The sequence below is a fragment of the Pholis gunnellus genome, assembly GCF_910591455.1.
Source record: "Pholis gunnellus genome assembly, chromosome: 19".
Classification (NCBI taxonomy): Eukaryota; Metazoa; Chordata; class Actinopteri; order Perciformes; family Pholidae; genus Pholis; species Pholis gunnellus.
Genome location: NC_136546.1, coordinates 14,815,605 through 14,827,560, shown reverse-complemented (window position 1 = coordinate 14,827,560; position 11,956 = coordinate 14,815,605). Strand labels below are relative to the sequence as shown.

The 11,956-nt window shown below is 42.7% G+C and overlaps 1 protein-coding gene across 1 annotated transcript; it reads left to right on the top strand.

Annotated features, from left to right (window-relative positions):
* Positions 1 to 2,210: 2,210 nt before the first annotated feature.
* tdh (L-threonine dehydrogenase) lies at positions 2,211 to 8,213 on the top strand. Its single transcript, XM_079180852.1, has 9 exons — positions 2,211 to 2,343; positions 4,020 to 4,214; positions 4,544 to 4,586; positions 4,717 to 4,787; positions 5,739 to 5,888; positions 6,013 to 6,185; positions 6,398 to 6,488; positions 6,790 to 7,059; positions 7,469 to 8,213. Exons 2-9 carry the CDS (start codon positions 4,028 to 4,030, stop codon positions 7,606 to 7,608), a joined length of 1,125 nt encoding a protein of 374 aa, XP_079036978.1. The 5' UTR covers positions 2,211 to 2,343; positions 4,020 to 4,027; the 3' UTR covers positions 7,609 to 8,213.
* Positions 8,214 to 11,956: the final 3,743 nt, after the last annotated feature.

Here is an 11,956-nt window from a genome sequence, read left to right as displayed (position 1 = left end):
ATATCATGTTAATACGAATGTTAATAATCCAGTGGCTCTTGAATCATTCCTGTTTATTTTCTTCACGCTTTCACACTGTTTCAAGTGTAGTTTGCACGCAAAAAATAGAGACATAACACGTAACAGTGTTACATAAAATATTGTCTACTGGCAGGGGACAGAATTCAAATTTCACATACCGTCCCGTTACGTGGAAGAATTAGTAAACCGCGAGTCACACACCTCGCTAAATCTGTTGCTGACGCTGTGACGAAATGATCATCTGATAGTGTGACTGGGGAATAAATAGACAGGGATCAGGTGCTTCATGGAGCCATCGGATGGCAGCCGGTGTTTACTGTGCAGCCACCATTTCTCTCCATTGTGGCCTTGGGTCAGTCACGACTCTGAATTCATGGCTGGAAGCCTTGACAGCCTCTTTGAACAATGGAGGACGGTGTCTGCCGGTGGTAATCGTTTATTGTCTTTTGCTGCCCAGATGTTCTCAGCTGGGGTCAGACGCTCACAGTCGTCAGGCATCAGTTTCCTCTCATGTTGCATGGGAATGAAGAGTGGAGGACTTAATACGTCAACATAGTCTTCTTTTCTTTTTTTTTCTTTTTTACATAACCTGGTTTTGTTTTTCAGCAAAAGTGTGTCAGTCTCCAGATGAACTTGTTTTCCTATAGGCGATGACAGGTGCGGGGGTGTGCACCCCTTCCACCACTCACATGCCAGCGCAGATCTTAGGCCCACCCATTGCTCGCTCCAATCAGAGGCATCATCAACCTCTTCAGCCCTCTATCTACCGCAAACAACCCTCAAAGTCAAACGGACTGTGTGCACACATCATACCTTTCCCTTGATAAACATAGATTCATTTAGTTGCATTCAAATCAAGGAGGCACTCCCTTTTTTCCTGTAATGTTACAAACCCTGCAGTGCAGCCACAATGATTTGGTGTGCTTTTACAAACAATTTAGTTTGCTAATCTTTGTTTGCATCAGGTTTGTCCCTTGTTTTTAAATTACTCATTGACTTGTGTGTCAGTATTTGTACAGGCCTTTTATACCTGCAGTATAGGCCTGTGAGGTCATTCTTGCTTTTCCTCGACTTTCAGTGGGGAAAGAAGAAGTACTAGGATCAAATATTGACAAAAAGTATATCCTGTACTGTATTGATTGTAACATATGTCAATTAATTGATAAAGCACCACTATAAATTGTGTTTGCCAGAGATGTGCTCATTAGTTTGCTGGAAAGCAAAACTGGAAAATGTTGACAGGTTAAAATATATATCCACCAACACGCCTACTGCTTCATTGGAAGTTAATTTGAGACATCGCTTCCCTCATTTCTGCATTTGAGATTCATCCTCTTGAACTTGAGAGCAGCTATTGCTTCATAGAAACACATGGTACACTGTACACTGGTTACCATGCTGATTGGGCAGACCCTATCGCTCCTGTAATTTATCTATGAAGCTATCGCTTCATATGTAGTAATAGTAGTAGTAGTAATAATAATAATAACTTTATTTACATAGCACCTTCAAAAACAGAGTTTACAAAGTGCTGTGACAGATAAAGCAGCAAAAGCAAGGTAATAAAAGCTCAGTGAGACAGTTGATACAATAAAAATGAACAAATAAATAAATAAAATAATATATTTTATCGTAATATATAGTAGTCGTAGTAATAGCTGTGGTATATATTTGGGGTTAAGACTGTTTGTCTGACAAAGCAGGCTATTTAAATATTCAATAGAACAAGTAGCCCATTAGGCAGCTGAATCAGCATATTATAATGCAATACAATACAATATAAAATATGGCCTACGGGCAATTTTTGTATATCATCAAAGGCTCCATCACTGATTAGTCATTGCCTATCAGAATCGGAATCAGAATCAGCTTTATTGGCCATGTACGCATACAAGGAATTTGACTCCGGTTTTTCGTTGCTCGGCCTACATACACAGAATTTACGAATAAACAGGAAACAAATATATATCTATATATAGGTAGCTACTCGTGGCCTCAGGTTTGAGCGGCAGTAGCGAACGGAATAGTACCTGCAGGCAGGCTGAGGACGTGAGCAGCGAGGCGCTGGGTGTCGTTGACTCAAGTGGGCGCGGTCTGTGAGGGAGGACCGCACCTCCGACTCTCCACCAATCCGAAGAAAGCCGGCTTCCAGTGAAACCAGATGCCGCTGATATATAGCCCGAAGGCGAAGCTGATGCAACACTAGCCAGAGATAACACAAGCATCGCTTGAGAGCGCTGTAGCCCAAAGGAGGAAACTGCATCTAATTCTCAAAGCAAGTCAGACCCGAGTTTTCTACTGTTTGGTCCCGAAGATTAACCGGTGAGTAAACTGCTCCGTTTCCTTTATTAGTCGGCTTAAATATAGATACTTAAATGTCTATTAAATAATCTTAACCTGATTTATCAATATTCTATTTGTCTATACCGCGATCACGTGCTGCTTTTATCAATATGCTGTTGCCAAATTGTAATGTGTGTTTTGGCCAAAGCAAATATTCCTTCTCAATTATATGAGGTACCAGACTGCTGACGTAGGCTATTGAGCCCGGGACGCGTGCCGGGAGGCAGCTTCACTCCGGCGCGCTGGCCTGCATGCTTTCATTTGTCAGGATGTTCTGACCGCGTCTCACATATCCCCATTTTAAAGATACGTTGTATCTCAAATAGTGGTTGCTCTCACTCATTTATATTTTAAAAAATGCGTAAAGTTCGCTAGGATGCTCTTCGCCACCATAGTCCACGTGGAAAAGGAGATCGGCAACCCTCTCATAAGGAACATAGACGGGCCGCGTCAGGTGACAGAGGGGACCAGCTCTGAGCCCCCCTTACACAACTGCGTACATGCACGTCAAGCCTTGTTGGCACACCAGTCAATTGCACATGCTATTAGTATTTAGGAGGGCTGGGGTCATGCAATGCGGAACAAGGGCGATTATGTTTTTGCACAAAATAGTCTGAAACATTCAGCTTTACTGTTGATGCTTAGATCTCCCTTATAATAAGAATAAGCTTGTAAATATGACATGATATCATTTGACTTCAAATGAGAATTATTGTATGAGGTGTCCCAAGACACACGATTCCTCAAGTTTCCTAAATCGTTCCAAAAAATATTGCCACATCATGGCACTGTTTTCCTTTGCTACTGTACGCCCCGCTCTCCCTGATTGGCTCTCGTTGAAGGCAGGGCCATATAAATACGCTCAAATTCATGTCGTTCTTCCCTTTTTTTGTGGAAGCTCTCGGCGCTCTCGGTAAGTCCACTTCTGAAATGATGTGTTGTGCAAAAGTCGAGGCGGCTCAGTGATGATGAAATGAAGAAAAAGGCTGCGTTTCGTTGGATTAAACCGCCTCCGCTGTTAAATGACAGAAGGCTGCACTTTTGGAAGCTGCTTTCAATGTGCTGACTCAGTTTTCCATCTTTTCTAAAAGTTGCCTGATACTCTAACAAGTTAAATACATGATGGAATACATTTCTAGAGTGATGCATACATTTACACAGTCCGTGCACTCGATTAAAGTGTTTGGGGATATGCGCTCGAGTGCTCCTTTGCGCGTCTTTGGAAACAATAGCCTGTCATTTGCATTCAACTGAAGCCTACGTGTCTTCCCTGCTGGGATATTTTCTCGAGCCTCCCGGTGGTTTTTCGTCGTCTCTTTTCAATTCTTGCCGTTTTACAGCAGATGCATTTAAAAGAAAGTTAATGAATTCACCTCCCTCAGCGCCAGTTGTTGTCCTCCGGTCCTCTGTCTGTCTGTCTCTTGGCGCCTGAGGTCTGGAGAGTAGCCCACATTTCTTCACACATATGCTTTGGCCAGAAAATGTACTTAAAGAGGCCACCAGATGATGGCAGTCAAACATATACAAAATATGTGGCTTTAATAGATTTTGTGGGAAAATAAAGAGAATTTTCCTGACACACCCGATTTTCACTCATGCATGTGGAATTTGACAAATGTCACCCTAAAGTGTGAACTCCCTTTTTCCCACCGCAGATACCAGCATGCCTGTCATCAGAACCCTCTGCAAGGTGGCCAAGCAGGCCCTGCTCAGCACCCCGGGGTGCGGTTGTCAGCCCCTAACAGTGGCTGTACGCAACATCAGCTTCTCCCCTCGGCAGGTGACTTCTGATGCCAGCTTCCACTCCGTGTCCTTCTCAGAAACAGACCACCCCAAGGTGCTGATTACAGGTACGTTTTGTTTTTTTGGTATTTTATGACACCTGTTAAACATCGTAGAGCACAGTCCTTTTAGACAAGAGGTCCTGTTGCAATTTTTTTTCGATCATACATGGAAGTTAAGATGAAGGCTCTGCGGAGATTGAAGACCACCAGGATTTTTAACAAGTTTGGAGATGAACATAGAAAAGGATGAAGATTAAAAGTGTGGGCGTGTAGTGCTCTGACCTTCTTTTTCTTCTTCTTAGTTACTTCAGTCTCCATGGAGACCCGCACTGCTGATTATTAGCTGATTTGTGCGGTGTGATGACACAGAGTGTTTCTCTCTCCCTGTTATGCAGGTGGCCTGGGGCAGCTCGGTGTGGGGCTCGCCAAACTGTTGAGGTAAGATTTCTAATTAGTTTGTTTGCCAACAAATCACACTTCGTTTGCTGACAGCTGGCAAATGGCCAACTGCCAATCACATTTATATAACAGTGACACATTTATATAACAGTGACTTCCTGCTTCACAGAAAGAGGTATGGGAAGAACAACGTCATTCTGTCTGACATCAGGAAACCCCCAAGCAGCGTTTTCCACAGTGGTGAGTCAACCTGTATTCTGTGCTGTATTAGAACCTGTAGTCTGAAATTAATCAGATTCAGTAACATTTCAAAACAGGCCAGATGGCAGGAGGGTGTATCTGATTACATTACATCCATTCAAGTGCATTCACCCTCAAGAGACAAGACCCAGATGTCATGAACATGCAGTTATATTTCTTTTGTGTCTGGAACAGGGGTGTCAAACACCCAGATCTGTGGCCCGTGAATCCGCCAGCAAAAAAAAAAAAAAAAGTTAAAAGTCGGACTTGATACAATTTACAATTGTCCTCTGCTCTCTGTATAGCACATCTCCACTAGCGGATGTGGTGGAGATGCAACAGTCGCTCTCCCTCAAGCAGCAGTACCCCACATTTCGTCACATCAAAATGCACAAAGTTGTGTTCCTTTGTTGAGTGTATCTACGACTAATTCCGCAACCCTTTACAAATTCAAGGATTTGGAGATGAAGGTTGTTAATGTGTTACATATGTGTCATAGCTTTATTGCCAAATAACAGAACAAACAAAGCCTGTCTGGTTCTTATTGATTTTCTTTCCTTCATGCGTAAGAGGAAGTCCTATTTTCCTGTTTTTACGTTGTTAAATATCCCTAAATCAATATGTGACGCATGGTGACTTTGTTCTGCTAATGTCCAGCAATGAGCTTTACGAAGAAGTAATGGATGTAACGGCTTCGAGCTGTCAACAACATTGAACTGGTATACGTGTAACAGGAAAGAAATATTCATCAACACCGTAAGAGCTGTTTGAGAAATGTTTCCAAGAAAGGGGAAGGACAGATCTATTACCAGCTGGCATTGGCCCTGAAACACAAGCAACATATATCTATTTTTGCTTAACAATGATACAATAACTTCAAAATAAATACTTTATGCAATAAGAGTTGAACCGCTGATTCATAAATACTTAAATCCCCGTTATCCCCGGCAGGCCCCTTCATCTACTCGGACATCTTGGACTACAAGAACCTGCGGGAAATCGTGGTGAACAACCGCATCACTTGGCTGGTTCACTACAGCGCTCTCCTCAGTGCTGTTGGCGAGGCGAACGTAGCCCTGGCGCGCTCTGTGAACATCACCGGTAAGCACTTGCTAATTTCATTTTATGGGGCCTAAAGGTCACAGTAATTCGAGTAAAAGATCGTTCCCTTACACGTAGGTGAAGTGTGACGTCCTAACGGGATGCTTCTTTGTCTGTTCCTCAGGGCTTCACAACATCTTGGACATTGCAGCGGAGCACGGCTTGCGTCTGTTTGTCCCTAGCACCATCGGTGCCTTTGGTCCCACCTCTCCCCGCAACCCTACACCAGATCTCTGTGTGCAGAGACCTCGCACCATCTATGGTGTCTCCAAAGTTCACGCTGAGCTGATGGGAGAGGTTAGATCTCAGATTTCTTTCTTTCTTTTTGTCATTCCAAAACAAGACGCCACATAAACCACACACTCCTCTGGATATATATACTGGCATTATTCCTCTCTTCCCACATTTAAATTGTTACATTTATTGCAGCATATTGGTATATGCTGTGAGAACCCATTTCATATTTTCATTATGTTATCAATAAAGGATTCCTCTCTTTTCCTTGGCAGTACTACCACCACCGTTACGGCCTGGACTTCCGCTGTCTCCGTTACCCAGGAATCATCTCTGCGGACTCCGTGCCAGGGGGCGGCACAACAGGTGAGAGAGATGCGGTTGAGATAAGGTTTCAACTTTAATGTTGTCTATTCCTGTACCGCTCCCGTCATGTCACATGTTTGTTATGTAACTGACTTATTCCAAGAGCGTTGTTGAAGCTTGTACTTTTAGGGCACTAGGTTTGTCTTCATATTTTCACTTTGTCTGTGCAGCGAACACACCCTTCACTCGTAAAATCTGTTTCACAAGATGTTTTGACTGTTGCACCTTTTCCTTTTGTTACACTAAGGTTCAGCAGAACTCACATAATCATGATGTTTTTTTTATTTCTGTCTCTGATCAGACTATGCCGTCCAGATTTTCCACGATGCAATCAAGACGAGCAAGTTTGAGTGCAACTTGGAAGACAGCACGCGGCTGCCCATGATGTACATTGACGACTGCTTGCGTGCCACGCTGGAGGTAATGGAGGCGCCGGCTGACACGCTGAGCATGAGGACCTACAACATCAACGCCATGAGCTTCACCCCCAAGGAACTGGCCCAGGAGCTCCAGAAGCAGATGCCCGAGCTGGAGATCACGTACGACATTGACCACGTACGGCAGGCCATCGGTATGTCTCCTTTTGTTGCTTACATACTGAAAGATGTGGCCACAAGTGCTAGATACGAGAGAATTGATACATTTGACCTTCATTTCTTGAGATTCTCTTGAGTCAACTGCTTTAAATGTATCACCATTTGTTATCACTGACGTGCTGAAATGTAGAGTACAAAGTCAACAAACTAACCTCATTTACACTATTTAAAGTTAGCCAACATTAGCCTCCATAAACTACTAAGTACGGCTGTAGCAGCAAAACCTCTGAGTGTATTTAGCTGAGTCACATTTTGTTTCTTGTTTCAAAAAGTTGAATAATCTGGCTTTAAGGTAAAGAGGCTGACTTTAATCAGAAACTGATGCAGGCTGTAAATCGAAACCAGCACGTTAAGTAAGTCTTTCTTATATCCGTTTCTTTCCAGCTGACAGTTGGCCAATGAACTTCGACGATTCCAACGCACGGAAGGACTGGGGCTGGAAGCACGATTACGATCTGCCAGAGCTTGTCCAGACGATGCTCAACTTCTTTGGCGCAGAGTCGCGCATGGCTCGTGCTAACTGAGGGCCCACAATATCCGTATTCTTTGTACATAATGTAAAGACTCACCAAAGAGAATAGAGAAACTTGCCCTGTACATAGTCGTTCTCTCGCTTCTCTCTGTAGAATCAGAAGGGCTCTGCATGCCTGGCACAAGGCTACCGTGTCTTCAGAATGTCAAGGTCAGTGCGGGCTAGACAATCGTCCCCCGCTCCTGTCTTATCTACTCCAGCTGTGCTCTCTTTCCTCGTTGTTCTGCTTGAAGATTTGTGGCGAAGAGCAGTTTGTCAGTGGAAGTTTGCCGTCAGGTATAACAACGTGGCCTGTGACAACTTGTTTGGATGCAAACATTTAGCAAAAATCTATTCAACAAACTCTGAATTTTGCCTTGTGAATTTGTTAACGTTTCCACCAGCTTTTCTTTGCAAATCGATCAGGGTTTAGTTTTCTGCTAAATTTCAAAGTGTTGTCAAAATTCAGGTATTCTGGGCCTAAAGCTCCTGGGGCTAAAAATCAAGTAGGTTTGTATAGAGAGGTGTACAAGTACACAAGTTGTGTCCTTTGATGCACTTTAGACAGATTCATATCTTAAAGTTACAGACGAGTGAATCAGTCCAATCACCTGCGTGGGGGGGGGGGGGGGGGGGGGGGTATTTCTGATTAAGTGCATCTGTATTTCGAGCCGTGTGGAGCGAAAATTCTTAACAATTGTTCTTCTGTTTATTCCACGAACGATTATTTATTCTGTCTATTGGTGTTAAATGTGTGGGAGCTCTATCGAGCGAAAGCATTTCTTAACACTGTTTCTAAGTGTTCCTGTCCACTTTTTCAACTTCGCTGGGTTATTTTGACACAAAACGGAAATGTGACGCTGTATGCAACATTTACGTTTGGCCACATTTGGTCGTTTCTGTGTGTCAACATGCTGTAATTGGTTTCTATGTGAAATCTGACTGTTCTTTCAATCACCCAACAAGCTTTGACAATAAAACAGTTTTCCACTCACCTCTACCTGTATCTGTTGTATCTGTTGTATCTCCTTCACAACAAGTTCATCAAGACTGTCTTACATAAATTTACCGCAGGCAACGTTGCCTCAGTTCCAACCCTCTGGGTGGTGGAGAACATAACACGTAAACATTTGAGTACAAAATGTCCTCGCAGAGAAAACCGATCTGTCTGTCTTTACTATGAGAGTTTTAGATGTGTTACATTTTAAAAGAATGTATTAACTCTTGTTTTAAAGCAGTACACAGATGGAAAGTCTTATTTGGTTGTAATTTAGTGATCTTATTGGGAATTCTGTGGAGTAAAGCTTTATATGCCGGATCTCTCTCAAAGGATTTTTTTTAGATACACCTCAAATTTGGCATTTCTTGATCATTTGATCTGTTCGTTGTTTTATTGACTATTAGAATCGTCTGCCAGAAAAAGGCGGATTGCATTTTTGAACCAGTTGAAACCAGTTTAATTGCTCACATGAACAAATATGCAGAGAGATGCTGCAGTGGATGGTGTGAAAGTTTGAGCTTTTGGCAAGTAAGACCTGTAATTATAATCGATGAGTACTTTCTTTGTTCCAAACCAAAAGTGATTCAGAGCATCATAAGACTTGAAGAAGAATCCAAGAGTTGGAATGTGCACTTGTGGACATTTGAGAAAACACATCCAGCAGCCAAGATAACGTTTTACGCCAACCAAACAAAAAACCCAGATGAGAAAAGTGTCGCCTTCAGCACATCAATAAATGCAATAAGCTGCAGCTGTATTTTCTTCACGGCATGGGACCATAAACTGTAACCCTGAGGACAGCAATGTCCTTCGCTATACACTTGATAGCCTTGCTTCAATTTCTCTGTGTCAGTAATTGGAGCTGCTCCGGGTGACCTTGTTTGTTTTGCAGTTGTGCTGCAGAGGCAAAAGAGCACAGAGGGAGACAGACTGCCTGAGTGCAATGAGAGATTTAATTTCATTAAATGTTAAGGTAGGGTGCACTTTCTATTTGGTCTTAATCGCGAACCACTCAGACTGAAGAGCTCGCAGGCTTTCAACTCAACCAAACGCTAAACAAGCTCTCGGCACTGATTGGCACCTCTTCTCTGTGGATGTGTGTCAATAAAACTGCAGGTGCACTCTCTGGTTTGGAATGAAAAATTACAATTTACTCATCACAAATCTCACCCAAATCTTCAGAAAGTGTATGCAGCCTTTATCACACATCCTTATAAGTGGGAATGATTTTCACACTCACATTCAGCAAAGATATTATCTTTGTTGTCCTAAGACTTTGCAACGTGTATAACGTGGGAAGACATAACAATGTTAACACCTCGTGGGAATGGACTCTAAAGTACCTTAATCATGACTGGCATGCCAAAAATGTGTCCTTGTTTTCAAAATAGCAGCATTTTTTTGTTTTTTTGTGGTTTTTTGTTTATCATAAAAGGGTTTCAGTTCACAAGACAGAGAACAGGGAACCAAACAGTGTGCCTGTGATGATAATTTAGTCATTTCAATTGTTAAAGTCCATTTTTAAATAAGATATACAAACAGGATTTGCAGTGGCTCCGATGTAGCCGACATCTCGAATAGAGTTTCCGTGCCATAGGGAACAGAGTGTCTTTACACTGACAATTAGCTGCCAGGTCTTAACTGAGAAAGGCCTAAAGGGAATTATGCAGGACTGTAAAATCGACATACAGCTTATAGAATGTACAGCACATATGCAAACAAATGTAATGCACGGGCATGTTTCTGAAGGCAACACAAACCTGCTTACAAATGTTGTTTTGCATGCCCGTGAATGTGACTGAACATGAGCCTCGCAGACGACGCTTTCGATTGGAGGGTTGTGGAAGGTGGAAGGTGATTTGAAACACAAACAAAGAGGCTTGCGACGGGTTCCTTCACTCTCTACTTCTTGTTCTCTCTCTAGTAATGGGAACCTTGTCTCTTCTGTAAGGCAGTCTCCCTCTGGGTGTGCACACACGCTTGCAGGCCCGTCTTCCACCGGCCAATCGGGAGGCTTCCTCGGTCCCCTGGGCCCCCAGCGTGTTGCTCGTCATCGTGTAATAAGATTCACACAGTGTGCAGCAGCTTACGTAGGACCCGGGCAGAAAGTGAAGGACGAGACATAAAGAAAGCCGGGGGAGGGAGCTGCTGGGCAATGGGCCAGAAACGCCATAACACTCTGTGCCACAGCTGTTATTCTACATGGAGACCTGTTGCCATGGTAATAGAGCCCAAGACCCCACCACCGCCTTCCTCTTACCCTCAAGTCCTCAAGGGAAATGTAAAGACCCACTGTATATATCACTGCCTTACAGTTACAGGCTTTCAGTCAGTGCAGTCTTGTGGCTTCTTTACTTCTTATCTGCAATGTTTCCACTGGAGCAGACAGAAGTTACCTCATCAAGTAGCAAAGAAATGTCCATTTATTACAGATTTCATGTTTTCAATGTCTTCTATGCGTTCGTCAGGTTTGATTGGGTTTTGCAAACCATTTAAATGTCATTTTCTCTGCTCCAGTAGTCTGGTTCAGAGCTGATGGTCAGAAAATCCATTTTGACTTTTTGAGATCATGCTCACATTTGTGACCTCTATGATTCAATGATCCATCTGCTATACATACATTTTGAATGACATGTTGGACCTGATCTGACTTAAACATTGGGAGTGCATAGTATTGCATTTCTGAAATCATTTGAAATCCGGACATAATGGCTGTGCAACATACAAAGAACTCTTTCAAGGTTAGCTGAAAAGAAGAAGAAGAAGAAACAGGGAGTGGAAAGATCAGGTGATACTGCACAGTATCATGATTCCTGTTGTCAGCTTCTCTATAGCACACATTCAGGTTGACAATCTTAGCTGGCACTGATCCCTTTCAGGCTTCTGACACAGTTACACAACCTCACCTTAATCCCATGCTTGAGGTAACTTTAACTACAGATTTGGGGTCAGATTAGAGCTTCACACTACTCAGCCTTAACCATTATAGTGTCAAACTAATGTCCGACCCTGTAACAGCAGAGGTGATGATCTTGTTCACTTAAACAGGTAAAGATGTGCAGTTAGGACAAGATGCTGTGGCATATATGATTATATTATATTGTGCATGTTTTAACTTTATGCTCACCATAATTATTTTACAGAGTTTAGTTTCCAAGGAGATATATAAAAAGTAAAAGTGGATATGTCAAGTGAACATGCTTATTAAGTGTGGTGCAATATTATACAGTTTTTGCTGTAATGCAATGCCGCGATAAAAATAATCTCATCTCATAACATCTCATGCACCTCAGGAGAGGACACGTGTGTTACAGAGCTTGGTATCTAAGAATAAATCTGAACTACTAACACTGAGACACAT

What these genes read in the sequence shown, in the direction of transcription:
- tdh (XM_079180852.1), top strand. Translation starts at nt 4,028, where the DNA reads ATGCCTGTCATCAGAACCCTCTGCAAGGTGGCCAAGCAGGCCCTGCTC. An exon ending in ACGCTGAGCTGATGGGAGAG is followed by an intron (nt 6,186 to 6,397) that starts GTTAGATCTCAG and finishes TTTCCTTGGCAG; the next exon opens with TACTACCACCACCGTTACGG. An exon ending in CCACGTACGGCAGGCCATCG is followed by an intron (nt 7,060 to 7,468) that starts GTATGTCTCCTT and finishes GTTTCTTTCCAG; the next exon opens with CTGACAGTTGGCCAATGAAC.